At 43.0% G+C, this 19,148-nt stretch overlaps 1 protein-coding gene across 5 annotated transcripts in view; it reads left to right on the forward strand.

Moving 5' to 3' along the window:
• Window positions 1-8,916: 8,916 nt before the first annotated feature.
• LOC105481744 (TBC1 domain family member 4) overlaps window positions 8,917-19,148 on the forward strand; it is a 207,971-nt gene continuing 197,739 nt past the window's right edge. The window contains exon 1 of one of the 5 annotated variants that reach the window (XR_011614721.1): window positions 8,917-10,077. Coding sequence is in view for 4 of the 5 variants with exons in the window: in XM_011741474.3 (XP_011739776.2) it covers window positions 9,580-10,077 (498 nt within the window). In the remaining variant the exon portion in view is untranslated. The remainder of the gene's footprint in view (window positions 10,078-19,148) is intronic. The other 4 variants (XM_011741474.3, XM_011741475.3, XM_071081212.1 and 1 more) reach the window with 4 other exon arrangements.

The raw sequence follows: 19,148 nt of genomic DNA on the forward strand, positions 1-19,148 counted from the left end.
GGCCACTGCACTCCAGCCTGGGTGACAGAGGGAGACTCTGTCTCAAACAAACAAACAAAAAAACACACACAAAAAAAACAAAACAAAAAGACAAGAAAGAAAAAGAAAACAATGCCTGATTCAAAAAGTACTACATGTAGGCCGGGCGCGATGCCTCACGCCTGTAATCCCAGCACTTTGGGAGGCCGAGGCGGGTGGATCACAAGGTCAGGAGTTCGAGACCATCCTGGCTAACATGGTGAAACCCCATCTCTACTAAAAATACAAAAAAATTAGCCGGGTGTGGTGGTGGGCGCCTGTAGTCCCAGCTACTCAGGAGGCTGAGGCAGGAGAATGGTGTGAACCCGGGAGGGAGAGCTTGCAGTGAGCCAAGATCACAGCAGTGTACTCCAGCCTGGGCAACAGAGACTCAGTCTCTCAAAAAAAAAAAAAAAAAAAAGTACTACATGTATGCATGTTCATTTTAATTTCCATTATTAATAGCTTGAATGACATATTTTAAAAACAGCAATAAAGACTTGGAATAATTCATCCATGACAAATTTAAGATAGATTTATTTTTATGGTTTTTTTTTTTAGAGCCCATTAGAAATAGCAATTAAACAAGAAGTATTCTTATGGGGGGAAGATTTTACTGTGGCATTAACACTGCTTTTAGTTATAAAGGTTTTTATTAGGTTAAAGAGAAAACAGTCAATAATATCAATATAAGTCCACATAATTCTGAACAGTATAAATGTGAGGTTTCATTCAATGGCAAAGTGTATAGTAAGGGAAATGTTTAATCACTCCACATTAGTACCCTCATACAAATAAACAGTATTTCACAACTTGTGGTTTATCTCACATGCTTGGCTGGCGTGGAACTCTAGCCTGAAAGCATGCAATAAATAAACGTTTGTTTTAACTTTATGTTTCCCTTCACACCTCAAGCAGGTTTTGTGACAATACAGTTTTCAGATCGCTCGAGACCTTAAATGTCAACCACACAGATTCCTGAATTATGCAGTAAGATAAGATGGGTATTGGTAAAATCACACCAGCCTATAATGGGAAAAAATAATCGCTTCCTCTGTAGAAATGTTTAACTTCTGAAACTAACTGATTCTGTTATTTGACGTTCAAGAGAGCTTTAAAAGGATTCATTGGCCAGGCACTTATTAATCATCCTCTCTGTGCCAAGCATTGTGTATTTGATTAGCAATCAGTCCTGGATTCCATTCATTCTCTGCAATGTTCCTTTTTTTTTTTCTTTTGAGATGGTCTGGCTCTGTCACCCAGTCTGGAGTGCAGTGGCATGATCTTGGGCTCACTGCAACCTCTGCCTCCTGGGCTCAAGCCATCCTCCCAACTCAGTCTCCCAAGTAGCTGGGACTGCAGGCACACACCACCACACCCAGCTAATTTGTGTATTTTTGAACAGAGACAGGGTTTCACTTTGTTGCCCAGGTTGGTCTGTAACTCCTGAGCTCAAGCCGTCTGCCCATCTCAGCCTCCCAATGTGCTGGGAATACAGGCGTGAGCCACTACGCCCAACCAATGTTACTCTCTTTATCCACTTAGTTTGTACTTCAATTTCCTCATATTAAAAAAATGGCACTTTTAGATTTTTAGATTTCTTGCCATGCATTTGTCTGTCAGGAACAGTAGTAAGTAGCACCCGTTTGGGGTCTAGGCTGAATTAAATGAATAATTACCTAATTTTTTGTCAAGACGTCTTTGTTTTTTTTTTTTTTTTTTTTTTGAGACGGAGTCTCGCGCTGTCGCCCAGGCTGCAGTGCAGTGGCACAACCTCGGCTCACTGCAACCTCTGCCTCCCGGGTTCAAGCGATTCTCCTGCCTCAGTCTCCCAAGTAGCTGGGACTACAGGTGCGTGCTACCACACCTAATAATTATTATTATTATTTTAGTAGAGATGGGGTTTCATCATGTTAGCTAGGATGGTCTCGATTTCCTGACCTTGTGATCCACCTGCCTCGGCCTCCCAAAGTGCTGGGATTACAGGCGTGAGCCACCGCACCTGGCCTTAAGACATCTTAATGTCAAAAGACAAGATGTGGTTAATTTCTCTGAATATTCCATGAGTGCTTGGAGAAAAAGAAATCTGTATTCTTTTTTGTGTCCACAAAAAATAACGATAAACTGGGAAAAATATGTGAAACATATGTTGGACAAAATGCTGCTATCTTTAATATAGGTAGTTTCTATCATTTGACCCGTTTTAAAAGTAGGCAAAAGAGGAGCATCAAATCCTTCAAGAAGAAATCTAGATGATCAGTAAACATGAAAAGATTATTGACAATTTGCTGTTTTTTTCTACTCTTTTCCCATTCTCTATTTTCCTGATTTTTGGAGTTCTCTTTATTACTTCTTTTCTTTTCTTCTTCTTTTATGTAGCAAGCGCAAGCAGTCTTTCTTCTTTTTTTAAAGAAAATGACAGATAAAACTGTAATATATGTATCATGTTCAACATGGTGTTTTGAAATATACATACATTGTGGAATGTATTGAGCTAATTCATATACACATTACCTGACATAGTTATTATTTTGTGGTGAGAACATTTAAAATCTACTCTTAGCATTTTTCAAGAATACAATATATTATTATAACTATAATCAATATATTGTACAATAGATTTCTTGAATTTATTTCTCCCATCTAACTACAATTTTGTTACTTTTGACCAATATCTCCGCCATTCCCCCTTCTCTAGCCCCTGATAACCACCTTTCTTCTCTCTACTTCTTTTTTCTTTTTTTTGAGATGGAGTCTTGCTGTGTTGCCCAGGCTGGAGTACAGTGGTGCGATCTCAGCTCACTGTAACCTCCACCTCCCAGGCTCAAGCAATTCTCCTGCCTCAGCCTCCAGAGTAGCAGGGATTACAGATGCATGCTACCACGCCAGGCTAATTTTTTCACTTTTAGTAGAGACAGGGTTTTGCCACGTTGGCCAGGCTGGTCTCGAACTCCTGACCTCAAGTGATCTGCCCGCTTTGGCTTACCAAAGTGATAGGATAACAGGCGTAAGCCACCATGCCTGGCCTCTACCCTCTACTTCTACAGAATCAGCATGTTTTGCTCCACTGAATAATATAAAATAACATAAAGAATTTTCTTTTTATTGAACATAGTTAGAACTTACCCTGAAGCTGTCTCCATAGGTGGCCATAAGACCCGGGCTTGGCCAACCAGAATACTGAATATTCTTGGTACCATGATTTCTCCAAGAAAGGACATTTAATTAAGCCGAGCCAATCAAACCCATTCAAAACTAAATTGAAACCTTTTCCTGGGCAACCAGGATGGAAGTGTTCTCTTTTCTGCTGTGTGTGGAGCTGTAAGAACATTAATTTGGAGCTGGTATAAGCTTTTGCAACCTCAAGGAGAGAGGAAAGAGCCTGGTTGTGGTAGGTTTATGGCCAATCCTGATGGATACCTGTGAAAACACACATAAAAATTAGAATGTGCAGCCGGGCACGGTGGCTCAAGCCTGTAATCCCAGCACTTTGGGAGGCTGAGACGGGCGGATCACGAGATCAGGAGATCGAGACCATCCTGGCTAACACGGTGAAACCCCGTCTCTACTAAAAAATACAAAAAACTAGCCGGGCGAGGTGGCGGGCGCCTGTGGTCCCAGCTACTCGGGAGGCTGAGGCAGGAGAATGGCGTAAACCCGGGAGGCGGAGCTTGCAGTGAGCTGAGATCCGGCCACCGCACTCCAGCCTGGGCGACAGAGCCAGACTCAGTCTCAAAAAAAAAAAAAAAAAAAAAAAGAAAAAAATTAGAATGTGCTAGTCTCTAATTGCGAAGCAGTAAGAATTTCTTCTAATGGTAATAGAGTGGTCCCTTAAGATTCTGAGAATCTCTGACCTGTCTGATTCCTCACTTCAGACAGGCTACTAAGAGCATCTAATTTGAGACACACTGATGTGTGTAATACTGACCTTGCAGGGTTTCTTTGCTGGCTTAGTGGTCAAAGGGAAAACAATGTCAATAAATTGCCAGTTATCATCCTTGCCAAGATTTGAACCAAGATCGACCTTTGTAGTCCAGCCTACTTTACTAACTACAAATGGGGCCAACAGAGAGGAACACAGAACTTAGCTATGAAGAAGGACTGGGTCCTCTGGAGACTGGTCCGTGATCCCCAGGGAGATTTTCCATTTTCACCAGTTCAAGGCTGTTTTTATTATCTTCTTAACTTCATTCTCTCCCATGATGCACATAAAGTTAATTTGGGCTCTGCCAGACTCCTCACTGCTTTCCCATAATGGCTGATGAACGTTTTCCACTGTTTGTTTTATAGATGAGACAGCGTGCCAGTCAGCAGCTTTTGTCTCTAATCACGGAGCGCAGTTCCAGGTCCTAACTTCTATTAGCCTCATCTATAATCTTTCATGAAAATATGGTCCCAGCTACCCACCCGTATTTTTAGATCTGATAGCCTCAGAAGCTGTTGGCTTCCGCTGCCACTGACCATTGTGGTTTTGGCCTAACTCTTTGTTTCTGGCATCTAGAAATGTTTCCTTCTAGTTTTCATAGTTGCTTAAGTTTTGTTTTTTTTTTTTTTTTTTTTTTTAAATTTATCTAGTATTTTCCTGTATTTGGTGTGTGGGTGGATGGGAAGCCCTTCTGAATCAAACTAATCATTCACAGTAGCTAGGAATTTAATTATACTCTGTATTCTATGTCATCTTTTCTCTCTGTCCAACACCACCTTTTTGCGGGGGGGTGGGGGCAGGGTAGAATTTCCTTTTGGAGGTTTCTGTCTTCCAGCTTTAGGCAGTAGGCTGGATGAGATGGTTTCTAGACCTCCTGTAGGGTTATCAATCTGAGTCTTTGCTGTATGTCCTAGTAGGTGTAGCAGTGCATCAGCGAACATAGTCACTGCCTTGTCCTCCTTGTCCTGACTGCAAGGGCTTTTCAGTTCACTGACTCTGGTTTGTCTCTGCGCTCTTCCTTGGCTGCATGAGGATATATCCAGTGCTCCCTTTGCCATGCAGGGCATTTCCAGAGGCTGTTTAAGGTCTGCTGCCTAGATGCCCCCTCCCCTTCTTCTGCTCCCTCTCCATGATGGGTGTGGGAGAAATGCTGAGGTCTTGCAGGTTTCCTGGGCTACCCTTGGTAAAGGGCAGCACAGCTTCCGCTCTGGAGAACTATGCCCCCCTCCACTGACTTAACCAGAAGAGATAGAGCCTAGGTCCCCTCCCTGGAGATCCACAACACCCAAACCCTCTTATTCCCATTCTTCTCCTCTATCTCCCAAGTTTGGGGAAATTTTCTTTAGTGTCTAGAGCAAGAGAAACTGACTCTAGGAGCATGTAATATATTCTAAATCTTTTGTCTGCCTTGCCAGGTCCTTGGGTTTTTTCGCCTGAAAGCTAAGAATGAACTCTTTTGTTCTCTGTGTTCTGCTGTGTCATCCTTTCCCTGAAGTGGGAAGATGGAATACCCTGGCTGCCTGGGCTGAAGGAAGGTCACAGCGAACAATGAGGAAAATCCCTGTGAATATCTTGAAATCCTGTTAATCACAAATGCTTGGGTTCTGTGTGTTATCCCCAGCCAGAACTCCACTACATTTTTTGGGAGGCGTTCTATTATTTTCTAGTATTTTATAATTAGTTTATATTTAGAAGGTTAACCTGAATTTAGCTCATTAAATCATTTGGCATATCACCTCTATGATATCAAAACATCCCTCTTTAGTTTCTTAAATTCGAATCTGCTATTTATTCAACTCATTCATTCATTCAGTATTTATCACCTACCTAGTGTCAGTTACTGTGCTTTTTGCTGGAGGAAAGTATGAGACAAACAAATAATCCCTTCAGAGGAACCACTGACTCAGACGTGGGGGAAAAACAATCCCTTCTCTCAAGATGCTCTTGTTGTGGTGGGAATGCAGACAAATCACCCCAAAATTATAAAGAATGATAAGAGTTATAATAGTGAAATGCACAGAAAAGGGGGCAAAGGAGAGAAGGCCATTAGCTCTGGCTGCCAAAGTAAGAAAGATCTTTGCAGAAGAGATGACTCTTGAGGTGGGTCTTGAAGAATATGGGTCTTGAAATAGTGAAGGACGAGGAAATGCAAGCTGTGGGGCAGTGGGAAGAAAAGGCAGCTGGGGAGAGGAAGAAGCTGGTGAAGCCCCATAAAGACATGAACATGTACTGTGGGAACAGAGAGACTGTGTGGAAGAGAGAGTAGGGGAATGGGGAGCAAAAATAAAATAGGTAGAAACAGTAGAGCTTTGTGCTTTAGGAAATCTCTCAGTCTCTCTCTCTCTCTCTCTCTCTCTCTCTCTCTCTCTCTCATCTGGCTCTGTTTCCCAGGCTGGAGTACAGTGGGAATAAAGTAAATACTATATTTATCTTGGCTCACTGCATCCTCTGCCTCCTGGGTTTAAGCGATTATCCCGCCTGGGCCTCCTCAGTAGCTGGATCTACAGGCACCCGCCACCACGCCCGGCTAATTTTTTGTATTTTTAGTAGAGACAGGATTTCACCATGTTGGCCAGGCTGGTCTCTAACTACTGACTGCAAGTGATCTGCCTGCCTCGGCCTCCCAAAGTGCTGTGATTACCAGAGTGGAGCCACCAAGCCTGGCCCTCTTATTGTTTTCTAAATTTAAGTGATCAAATATATAATTGGGAACTTTTCACGTGCATGTAATTTTGTAAAGCTCTGCAAGTGATACAATGGTGGTGAGAAAATAATAGCTTACCATCTAGTTAATGTGTATACTAAGTAAAATATGTATGAATGATTATAAAACAATTTGTATAACACATATTAATGCTAGAGTATAACAATTTTATTTGCAGGATAAGAGAGGTTAATAACACAGTGGAAAACAATCCACAATCTCAGTGGCTTAGTAGAAGAAAAGTTTATTTCTTACTCCTGAGGAGTCTGCTGCAGGCCTGGGAGATTCTCCAGGACAGCTGTCTGACCTGTATTGACTCAGCCTTTGGGGCTGCTTTGGTTACAAGGAGCCTCTACCTGGACATGTCTCCATGCTGGCCACTGGAGAGAAGAGTGGGCAGAGCCTTGACTACTGGCAATTAAATGTTTCTACCCAAGTCACTTCTGTTCACATTTCACTGTCAAAACAAGTCATATGACTGTGGCTAACTTCAAAGAGGGCAGGAAAGGACTATCTGCCCATGTGTGAGGATGCAGAGAGGATCAGACAGTAAAAAATGCTCATCAGCATGCAGTAAGATAAACGTAACAGGGCCGGGCGTGGTGGCTCATGCCTGTAATCCCAGCACTTTGGGAGGCCGAGGTGGGCGGACTGCCTGAGGTCAGGAGTTCAAGACCAGACTGGCCGACATGGTGAAACTCCGTCTCTATTAAAACTACAAAAAAATTTGCCTAGTGTGGTGGTGTGCACCTGTAATCCCAGCTACTCGGGAGGTTGAGGCAGGAGAATTGCTTGAATCAGGGAGGTGGAGGTTGCAGTGAACTGAGATCACGCCACTGCACTCCAGTCTGGGCGACAGAGCAAGACTCCATCTCAAAAAACAAAACCAAAAACAAAAACATAACAATAGAAAGAATAAGGGGCATTTCCAAGAAGAAAGCAATCACACTTCGCATGTCATGTATTAAAAGGCAATTCTGTTTTTCTGTCAATCAGTGAAAGGGTGTTCTTTGTTACTTCACTTTATTATGCCAGTAGGAACTGGCCTGCTGCAGCTATTAATTCAATCCTAGCTCCCAAGCTGGTTGATTTTGTAGAATCTACAAGACTTCCATGCTTTCTCTATATTTTTGTTCCTTTCTTTTATATGTCTCAGATGTGTAGCCTAAGGAAATGGGATCTGTGTAAGAGAGTTTCTGGGAAGGTTTTAGAAGGTCTCAGTCTACCTTCCAAGAACTTTTCATTGCTTCTTTGAAGACATGGGTCTTTTTGAACAAAGGTTTTTTAAGTGGTTAAACCAAATGACTTAACCTAATCAATTAGTAATGTCTCCATCTTGGAATTTAGATACCTATTAATAAGAGAGCCATCAGGGTGCAACCAGAAATTCAGCATAGGAATAATGACAGTTAGTCATATTGACCTTAAATAAACAGAAGGGAAAAAGTGGTCCCAGGGCTTTCTAGAAAGTGAGAACTCATTAAACTAAAAACCAAGAAACTAAAAACCGAGTTTTCATTCTTCTTGTAAGCACTTAGGAGAAAGTCAAGAACTTCTGTGTCTTTCCTATTTGTCTTTACTTCTTACCCAATTCTTAATTATCATTCAGTATGAGTAAAGAGAGAATATTTGTCCACCTGTTTTAAAATTACAATGATCAAATTATTCCAAACTTTTTTTTAGTTCTTTGGAAATATGTATTATCACATATACATAAAAGAACAAGAAATCTCTACATTAGCTCTCAACTGGGAATATAAAATAAATAAAATATAATTTTTCCATATTTTAAGAAGTTGGCTGCTTTAAGAACTAGGAAGATTCAAGTTGTCAATACTATGTTTTAAAGTGAAAATTGGAACTGGAATTTATAATATTGTGATTGAAAACACGAGCGTTTTTTGAGATTATTAGGAAGGATAATTCAGAAATTAATGTGTAGGTTTTAGAAGGAACTGAAACCAAGCAAATACTGTTAAAAAAAAAAAAAATCCCAGTTCTCCATTGCGAGTAGCCCCCTCTCTAGGGGGCAGCAGAGACGCCCGGGAGGAGATGGCGATCGCAGCGACCTAAGAGAGGCCAAGCGGGTCCAGGCAGTGCCCACGCCAGGCTCTAAGCTGCAGCCCCAAGGGCGGGGGTCGAAGGAAGAGGCGGAGAGGCAGTTTCTCAGATAAGCTTTTGCAGGCGACGCTCTCCGCCCGCCGGACGGGAGGCGGGTTAGCAGCCCAATTAAAGAAGCAGCCTGGAAGGAAGGAAGGAGCGAGGGAGGGACGGGAACGCCAGGAGGAGGAGCAGCGAGCTGGGCTGCAGCTGCGGCGGGAGGCGGAGCGGCCCCGCGAGGCCACATTTTGTTTTTGTTATTTTCCATTGGAGTAGTTGTCGGAGGCCTTTCCCGAGGACTGACCGCGCCGCAGCCCGGCAGCCCCGACCTTCCAGGTGACAGCCGGTCACCCTGGTAGGAGTCAGCTCCGCCCCAAGTCACCCCCTCCCGCCCACAGCCCCATTCCCCGCCCAGCCACCCAGTGCCTGCCCGAGGCGAGCGCGGAGGCTGCAGCGGGGCTGCAGCGCTGGAGTCGGCGGCCGCGGGGACCCTCGGCGTGGTCCTCTGACCCTGCAAACTCGCGACGGAGGAAGGGGAGGTCCTGCCCGAGGCGCCAGCCCAAGGAGGATGCCCATTTAACCCACCTTCGCCTATCCCTCCGGCTGCCGGGCGCTTGCCTCGGTGCCCGCCGCCGGAGCCTCCGAGCCGCGCCCGTGGAAGTGCTGCATGGGGCAGGGCTGCTGAAGCGCGGAGTTCGGGGTCGCGCCGCTCCCAGGCGGGCGCGGGGGCCTGGTGCGGCAGTTGGCACAGTTTCGGCGGCGCCTTCTGCGCGGGAGTGGGGGGCGCGGTGCGCCCAGCCGGCCTCCGCGGTGCCTTGGTGAGGTGAGAGTTATGGAGCCGCCCAGCTGCATTCAGGATGAGCCGTTCCCGCACCCCCTGGAGCCCGAGCCGGGCGTCTCAGCTCAGCCCGGCTCCGGGAAGCCGGGCGACAAGCGGTTCCGGCTGTGGTACGTGGGGGGGTCGTGCCTGGACCGCAGGACCACGCTGCCCATGCTGCCCTGGCTCATGGCCGAGATCCGCAGGCGCAGCCAGAAGCCTGAGGCGGGCGGCTGCGGGGCGCCGGCGGCCCGCGAGGTGATCCTGGTGCTCAGCGCGCCCTTCCTGCGTTGCGTCCCCGCGCCGGGCGCCGGGGTCTCGGGGGGCACCAGTCCGTCAGCAGCGCATCCCAATCCGGCCGTGTTCATCTTCGAGCACAAGGCGCAGCACATCTCGCGCTTCATCCACAACAGCCACGACCTCACCTACTTTGCCTACCTGATCAAGGCGCAGCCCGACGACCCCGAGTCGCAGATGGCCTGCCACGTTTTCCGCGCCACAGACCCCAACCAGGCAAGACTCGGGCTCGGAGGCGCGGGGGCGGGCTTGGCCCTGGGGGATCCGGGAGCAGGGCGGGAGGGGGGCGGGGACGCGACTTTAAGGACCTACTGTGGTTTGGCTGCAGGCGCGCGCGCTCCACGTGGCGCTCTCAAGCGCCGTCTCGTCCGCTTCCCTGGACTTTGGGAGGGGTAGAGAAGGCATTCGGGGACTGGGCGAGCGGCTGGAGCCGGCCGGTTGCAGCAGGGACCCGGAGGGAGAAGGACCGCGGTCCCTGGATGGAGGAGGACCTGGCGCGTCCAAAGAGCACGCGTAGAGGAGCGCGCGTCCCGGGAGGACGGCGGTATCTGGAGTGTGATCGGAGATGGCTTGCTTGCCGTGTGTGTGTGTGTGTCTGTGTGTGTGTGTGTGTGTGCGCGCGCGCGCGCGCGCGTATGAACGCAGAAGGTTGGGTTCCTAGAGGTTCTCACTAGTTCTCAATCACGGTCCTTAACCGGTTTGGCTGGTCGCGTCATCTTCGCCCCAGCACCTGCTGGTCTCCGATTTCGGAGCGGGGGTTAGGGAAAAGTTACTAGACATTGTCAGATTGTCTGCGAAGAAGAATTCTGCATTTGGATATTGAATGGAAAGAAGCCCTTCTCTTTTTTGCAGTTTTTAAACACACTTATTGGAGGCAGTTTAGTAGAACAGGTTTCTAATACAATTTTTAAATGATTTTTTTCACTTTTGTTTTTAATTTTTTTTTTAGTCTTCTAATTCGAATTACCAAACAGTAAACTTTTACTTCCTTAAAAACAGATGTGGACCTTATGGAACAGGGAGAGGAAAACTTGACTATGCAGTGATTGTGCCTTTGAAAACAAGCTTTTTCCCCTTTAATTTGTAATGAGTTTTTTTTCCCCCCATCTCAAAAGCTTCCAAAATGCTGTTTTAAAAATGGTTATTTAATGTTTGCACAGTACTTTAGGTTCTTTGGAAAAATATTGTTGTCTAAATATAAATAAAGTCTCAGGTTGCACCATGTGGCTTTCTTTTGATAGCTGGGAAATTAATAGTAGTCAGATGAGAAAAACATCCTATAAATAAGGCTTTAATTTTTTATTTCACAATTCTTCTGTCTGTAATTGAAAGACTTAGAATAGTTTTCACAAAAGGCTTATAGTTGAATTGAAGAAGAGTTAATTGTCTTAGATTTCATAACTTTGTAAAATAATTTTTTTTTTTTTTTGAGACGGAGTCTAGCTCTGTCTCCCAGGCTGGAGTGCAGTGGCATGATCTCGGCTCACTGCAACCTCTGCCTCCCAGGTTCAAGTGATTCTCGTGCCTCAGCCTCCCGAGTAGCTGGCATTAAAGGTGCCCAATAAAAAGAACTCCTGATGTGAAGAGAGCAGTTTAAATTTGTGATCACTGTTATGTTTATGGCAAAATATTGTACTAAAATTATTTCAAGATCCTAACCACGATTTAATGAATTTCATTTTGTGATCATTTGTTCAAAACTTTTTAGCTTTTACATATGTTAAAATTGGAAAGTTTCTGAAAGCTATTACATCTTTATTGTATTACATTTTTCTGGTTCTGGCGGTAAGGAGGAGCCAGTTGCATTTTTTCAGGACTTTAAGGAACTTTTCATGACTCTTAGGGGTTTATGTTTTTTTTTGTTTTTTTTTTTTTGAGACGGAGTCTCGCTCTGTCGCCCAGGCTGGAGTGCAGTGGCCGGATCTCAGCTCACTGCAAGCTCCGCCTCCCGGGTTTACGCCATTCTCCTGCCTCAGCCTCCCGAGTAGTTGGGACTACAGGCGCCCGCCACCTCACCCGGCTAAGTTTTTGTATTTTTTTTAGTAGAGACGGGGTTTCACCGTGTCAGCCAGGATGGTCTCGATCTCCTGACCTCGTGATCCGCCCGTCTCGGCCTCCCAAAGTGCTGGGATTACAGGCTTGAGCCACCGCGCCCGGCCAGGGGTTTATGTTAAAGTTATTTCCCTCCAGCCACATCTGATGCCTGACACATTGTTGCTAATCTCATTGATGGTCGTGGCACCTTGAATTCTCAATAGCTGCTGTTGAGTTCCTCCTGGTCTCATTGGTAGGAAGTCAATTATAAACATTCCTTTATTTTCCTCCATTATATATTTAAGCGTTAGAGGCTGAACTATATAAACATTAATATGTTTAAGATCACTTCCACCTTTTAGTCCAGTGGGAGCAGTGGAAGCCATAAGACTTTCTCATAAAAGTTCAAGAAAACCTCTAACTGACTTTCCTGTTTATTGCCTTTTCCCGGATGCGTGTTTGATATAAAGACAGGAATTACTATTTGCTCTTAACCAAGAGATTCCCTGGCAGAGGATTATTAATTTGAAGGGCCAGATGTAGTGTCTCTAGAGAGCATCTACAGCCATTAATCGGTGGTTACAAACTCAAATGATGAAGAAGAGGGTTGAATGAGGACCATGGAGGACTGGATGAATAGTGACTCCTTTCTCAAGGTGCTACTTAGTTCCAGTTGGAAATTGCATGAATGGAATGCAAGTCTAGCATCGCTAGAGCTGCTGATTTCCCAAGAGAAAGTGGAAATCTGAATTTTTATATATTACCTTGCATTTTAAAGTATTGGGAAATATTGTAAACATTTAAGAATCCTATCTGGGCCAAACACTACACATCTGAGAGATGGCTTCAGAGATCCATGAGCTGCTGCTTTTGATCTTTGACATAAATATTTGTTGAGTGGACAAGTGCAGTGATTGACACTATGTGCTGTTTGCCGTATTTCCTTTAGAGCATCCAGGTTCATTTGATATGGCTTTCATAGTAGGGGAAGTTGGGACCATCCTTTTTGAGGAATTTCCCAGAAAACTTCCCAGAGGGTTGATTCTGCAGTTGGACATGTTAAAGGGCTCGGTTCCACATATTATCATCCTGCAGTATGCTTCATGCAGAGTTGGCTGTGGATAGTTCTGGGTACCCTTGAAATCAGAAGGAAGACCTGCTGTTTGCTTTGTTCTGAGTTCTACATTTGAAGTGGAGAATTATTTATTTGGACTTAAGATCATTGTTAAGAGAGTCTCCTAAGTGTTTCCCTCAGTCCTTGACAAAGTATACAAAGTCTACAAAGGTAGCCTAGAGCAGTAGACCTGCAAACATCCCCTAACATACTTGCCTGTGGTTTGTCTCTCATGCCTATTCCTTTAATGCAATGGCCCTATCTGTTGGATGACCATATACTTTGTTGTTTGATATGGGACAATTTTATTGTCAATAGGGGCACCACTAATAATGACACAAGCACTGTGAGTAATAAACCTGGACTGTGCAGGACAAACCAGGATATATGGTCACCATGGCAAAGTTTGTGTTCATGCAGAGCCACTGAGTTGGAGGATTGTGGTTACTAATATAAAATGATAATGTTTTCAAGAGTATCTACTCACATATTGGAGTTGGATCTACATTTGACCTCAGAGCTGGGAGTGCTGTACTAATCGCTTGGGGGTATATTGTGGGGAGTTGCCACAGTGATGTGTTGCCTCTTGGCTGCATACCTCCCTGGTGGGTCAGAGTCAATTTAAGGATGTGTGTCCGGAAAAGCATTCAACCAGAATGGCTCGATGCACCACTGTTTCTCCCAGGTTCTAAGAGAAATGGAGATGGGGGTCGAATATATGCCAATGCAGATCTGTCTGTAGTCAAGCCTATGTAGTCTTATACAGGAGGAATGTCAGACTTAGAAATTTCAGCTAAACTTGAGTATTTGAGCTGGGAAAAGGGCTTAATCCCATTGGCATGAAGTGAGTTATAGACTTGAACTGGGGAACCAAGAATATCTGATTCTCTCCCAAAGGTCTAGGGTAGGCCACTAATACTCTGTAAATATTTATCCACTTTCAAAAAGAGTCTGTATGGCATTACCCAAATTTTTCTGTTAAAAAGTTATTTTATGTTATACATTTATTACCGCAATAAAAAATAAAGCAGGAGTTGTCATTGAAAATATGAGACTCTGGTATGTTAATTGTGAATTAACATTTGCCTGTGAGTTTTGAAGCATCATTATATTTTATAATTATAGGATGAACAATCATTTAAATGATAAAAACATGATTGTTACAATGTTCATTGCTTGTTTTTGTGTATGTTTACTGAAGCTTGCAAGAATGATTTTAAAGAGACTTTACAAATTGTATTCTTAAAATTAAAAAGGGAATTTAATGCCAGTTTTTCCCCAAGTCTCAGTTCTCTTAAAAATGTTTATTACTATCTGAACTTTATTCAGGTAACCAGTTGTTTTGTCAATATTTTTAGAAGGTCATTTTTCAGTTCTTTTTCAAAGTTGATGGTTAGTGGCTTTAGGAATATACTAGTGAGAATACCAGAGAAGAGAAATTGAAACCTGGAAGATTTCACCTCTCTGCTTTCTAAGAAGTTTGTTCTGTGGACAGATAGATCTATTTCTTTTTTTGTAATCATTTTTTATTCTCTCTCCTCCCTGCACTCTGAAGTAGAGGTTAATTTGCCTTGGCTCTGTGGTAGAATCATGACTACAGTATCTGGGGGAAAGGCACAAACATAGCCCAGAGACTCCCAGCCACAAGGGAGCATGTTATCATAGGAGCCCTAAGCTGAAAATTGAAGGTGTTCAGTGTCAGGGCTTGATTATCAGAAACCAGAGATTCTCAAAGTTCAGCGTCTGTGTCAAAATTACCTAGAGGGCTTGTTAAAAGAGACCACTGGACCCTACCCTCAATTTCTGATTTTAAGAAGTTCCCTGGTGATGCTCAAACTACTGGCCTGGTGACCACAGTTTCAGAAACCCTGTGCTAGGTTACTTCGTTCCTTTGGTTGACTGTATGACCATTTCTGTTCCCCTGGTTATTTTTGCAGTCTTTCTCAGGCTTGAAAGTTCAAGTTGAATGTGAGGAGAAATAATATTTGACTATGGAATATTTTTAAGAAGCGCTTCATCTTCTAGCTTAATGGTTTGCCTGTCCTTTTCCTGAGATAGACATTATTCTGCCAGATATCATAAGACCATGCCAATGTTGAATGAAAACTTTGCCTTTCAGCCAAAGGTTTTAAGTTCTGCAGGTGGCATAAACAGTTCATTTTGAGGGGAATACAGATAACCTAAAAATCTGAAGTCCAAAGTGTTCTAAAATCAGAAACGTTTTGAGCATCAGCATGACACTACAGGTAGAAAATTCTTCACCTGATTTCATGTGATCACAGTCAAAACACACAAAATTATTGAAAATATTGTATAAAAATACCTTGACGCAGGAGTGCACCACCACGCCCAGCTAATTTTTGTATTTTTAGTAGAGACGGGGTTTCACCATGTTGGCCAGGCTGATCTCAAACTCCTGACCTCGAGTGATCTGCTCACCTGGGCCTCCCAAAGTGCTGGGATTACAGATATGAGCCACTGCACCCACCAGAAACATAAATGAATTTTATACTTAGACTTGGGTCTCATATTTAAGATGTCTTATTATGTATATGCAAATATTCCAAAATCTGAAAAAAAAATTCAAAGTCTGAAACACTTCTGTTCCCAAGTATTTTGGATAAGGGGTACTCAACTCGTATATCCTAATTTCAAATTACGATAGTTTTTGAAAAAATTAAACCTTGATTTACAGCCTGAGAAATAACACCATTCAGTAAGGCAGACACTGCTCACATGCCCTTTACTCAGTTTGGTGTGAGTAATTGCTTAGTGAGGAAACTGATGATTTCCATGAATTTTCTAGATTATCTGGTGTATTATTTACCTCATTAGTAAAAGATACAAGTCAGAAAAATAGCAGCATGCTTAATATACTGGCTTTTAAGAAAATCATGCAAAAAGAAGTAGAGTTGGGTAATTTAGTGAATAAGATGATGGCCAGCCTAAATAATTACTGCAAGCAATTTTATTTACTTAAAAAAAAAAAAAACTCTCAAGGCTTCTGTTTGTTTAAAAACATTTGGCTGGTAGTTTCAGAGCCCCATTTCCTTTAGACTGTGTTGGCATGTTTGAACTAAGCCAACATGCAGTTATTTGGATGTGTACCCCCTTGTAAAGTGAAGAACAGATCAATTATGATTTAATGTAATAGTATATTCAGACTTATTTGACCAAGTAAAGGATTTTGCTTGACATATGGTCTGTATAAAATATTTATACAAATTGACTACTTCGCTGGGATGTGTCAGCTCTAAGGATATCATTGGCTTCTACTTTAAGGTTGGAATATAGTATGCAATATGGTATGTTGACATTGCACTGTCTAGTTTGAGTAGCTCCTTAATGCATTTCCTTAAAAGTGGATGTTTATTGAGCTCTTACTGGGTAATAGCACTACTTTCACTGCTTCTCTTAGGTGATCACATTTTAGCTTCACAGTAACTGGGTGAAGTACATACCAGTATTTCCTCCATTTTATAGATGAGAAAACTGAGGTATAGAAAGGTTAAATTATGGGCCGGGCATGGTGGCTCATGCCTGTAATCCCAGCACTTTGGGAGGCTAAGGCAGGTGGATCGCCTGAGGTCAGGAGTTTGAGACCAGCCTGGGCAACATGGTGAAACCCTATCTCTATAAAAATACAAAAATTAGCCAGGTGTAATGGCACATGCCTGTAATCCCAGCTACTTGGGAGGCTGAGGCAAGAGAATCACTTGAATCCAGGAGATGGAGGTTGCAGTGAGCCTAGATGGTACCACTGCACTCTAGCTTGGGTGACAAAGTGAGCTTCAAAAAAAAAACAAAAGGTTAAATTATTTCTCCAAGGCCACAAGACCTGTACTGGTAGAAGCAGATTTCTATTCAGGCAGATTCTAAAGCTTGTTTTCTTACCTGCTACACTAGAATGCAGTTATTGAAAATTAGTTTTTAGTTGTCGGTCTTATCAACTTTTATACTATCACTTTTTCCTACTCATGTTAAAAATCTCCACAGGTAAATATGCTTATTAAGTTTGTAAAATAATAATTAGTGCTGAATGCACACTGGGTATAGTTATGTCAGTATGTACTTTCCGTTTTAAGGGGAAATAAAAAAATCTGTGTGATTTGTTAGGCTGGTAAAGCCGAACTCTGGTGTATCTTTGATTTAGTGTCTTTAAGTATGGCAGGGGAATAAACTATGAGTCTATAGTATTTATAACCATTATAACTTTAGGTTAGCATAAAAGATCACTAGGATATATATTTAAAAACAAGTAAACCATGAATTTGAATATATTTTATTGAAATATAAAGTATATGAATATCATTTAATATGTCTTTGATATCTATGATTATATGACAGAAGGGGACAAAATATAGGATTAAAAGTTTGGTTGGTTTCATTTCGGGTACTCTTGCCATAGGTTTGTGCAGTCTCACCAGAAGGAAATCAGGGTTGTTATTACTGTTTAACTTACTGATCTCTTCCAAGTTTCACTTCTTGCAAGATGTCGGGGTTGGAAAGAGGATCTCTAAGTAATGGAATCTTTCTGGCTAAAAATAGAAGCCTACATTCGCTGCTTTAGCATTTTTATTTTGTAGATACCCTTAACCAGTTGAATAGTCTTCACTTTTAACTTTTGTGAATTTTTACACAAATTTTTAAAATTCTCTAAGTTAGGACCATGGAAACTTTGTGCTATCAATATTATATAATTTGTGAGTAGCTTATTATCAGTCTCAGATTCTAAGTCAAACACTGCTTCTGGTCGAACACATCTAGAAATCTTTTATATCTCACAATTGTATCTTCTTTTGTATCTTACAATTGTATCTTCATATATATTTTAAATAATGGATTATGTAACTTAGACACATACATTTATGGCTTGGACCTTTTAAAAATCAGTAAAAATTGGGAGGCCAAAGCGGGCAAATCATTTGAGACCAGGAGTTTGAGACCAGTCTGGTGAACACAGTAAAACCCCATCTCTTCTAAAAATAGCAAAAATTAGCCAGGTGTGGTGGTGCATGCCTGTAATCCCAGCTACTCAGGACGAGGCTGAGGCATGAGAATCGCTTGAACCTGGGAAGTGGAGGTTGCAGTGAGCCATGATTGTGCCACTGCGCTCCATCCTGGGGTGACAGAGTCTCAGTCTGTCTCTAAATAAATAAATAAATAAATATCAATAAGTAAATTGTTTTTGGTCCCTACATGGCTCCCAGCTTTTCCAACTCGACTCTTGCCTTGGTTTCAGCCATTTAATTCCCATTGGCTGGGCAGTCTGAGAGCTTTTCCTGAGTTTACCTGAATTAAACTGATGTCCTTTCTCCTTGGTTCTCCAGGTAATTATTGCTCCCAGATTTCCAGTAGCAAGTTCTTTGGGAGACCAGTTTGGATACCTCATTATTCTGTGTTGGATCTCCCTGATTCTGCCGCTGTCTTTGAAGACCACCCAATGCTTGTTGCCTAAACTCTTTACAGATTGTGCGCTACTTGCCTGATGGGATTTCTTTCTTGTCATGGAAGCTGGTCTTGTTTTTCCTGAGAGGGGATCTAGTTCTGGTCCTCGCCCCTTCCTGTTAGCTCCTTCTAAGGCTGTTAACAGACTTTATTTGCAGACAGATTTTATTTTGCACAGATTTTATTTTGGCTGTTGTATGGAATTTTATAAAAGCCCGTTGGCATGAACATAGTGGTGGTGGTGGGCATGACCCTTTTAAATCCATCCACAATTCTTTTTTTTTTTCTTTCTCTTAGATAGAGTCTTGCTCTGTCACCCAGGCTGGAATGCAGTGGCGCGATCTCGGCTCACTGCAACCTCTGCCTCCCAGGTTCAAGCAGTTTTCCTGCGTCAGCCTCCTGAGTAGCTGGGACTACAGGCGCCTGCCACCACACCCAGCTGATTTTTGTATTTTTAGTGGATACGGAGTTTCACCATGTTGACCAGGTTGGTCTCTTTTGACCTCATGATCCAACCACGTCAGCCTCCTGCAGTGCTGGGATTACAGGCGTGAGCCATGGCGCACGGCCCATCCACATTTTTTTTCTTTTTTTTCTTTGAGAGGGAGTCTGGCTCTGTTGCCCAAACTGGAGTATAGTGGCACAATCTTGGCTCACTGCAACGTCTACCTCCAGGGTTCAAGTGATTCTC

Source organism: Macaca nemestrina, chromosome 16 (genome assembly GCF_043159975.1).
Source record: "Macaca nemestrina isolate mMacNem1 chromosome 16, mMacNem.hap1, whole genome shotgun sequence".
Lineage (NCBI taxonomy): Eukaryota > Metazoa > Chordata > Mammalia > Primates > Cercopithecidae > Macaca > Macaca nemestrina.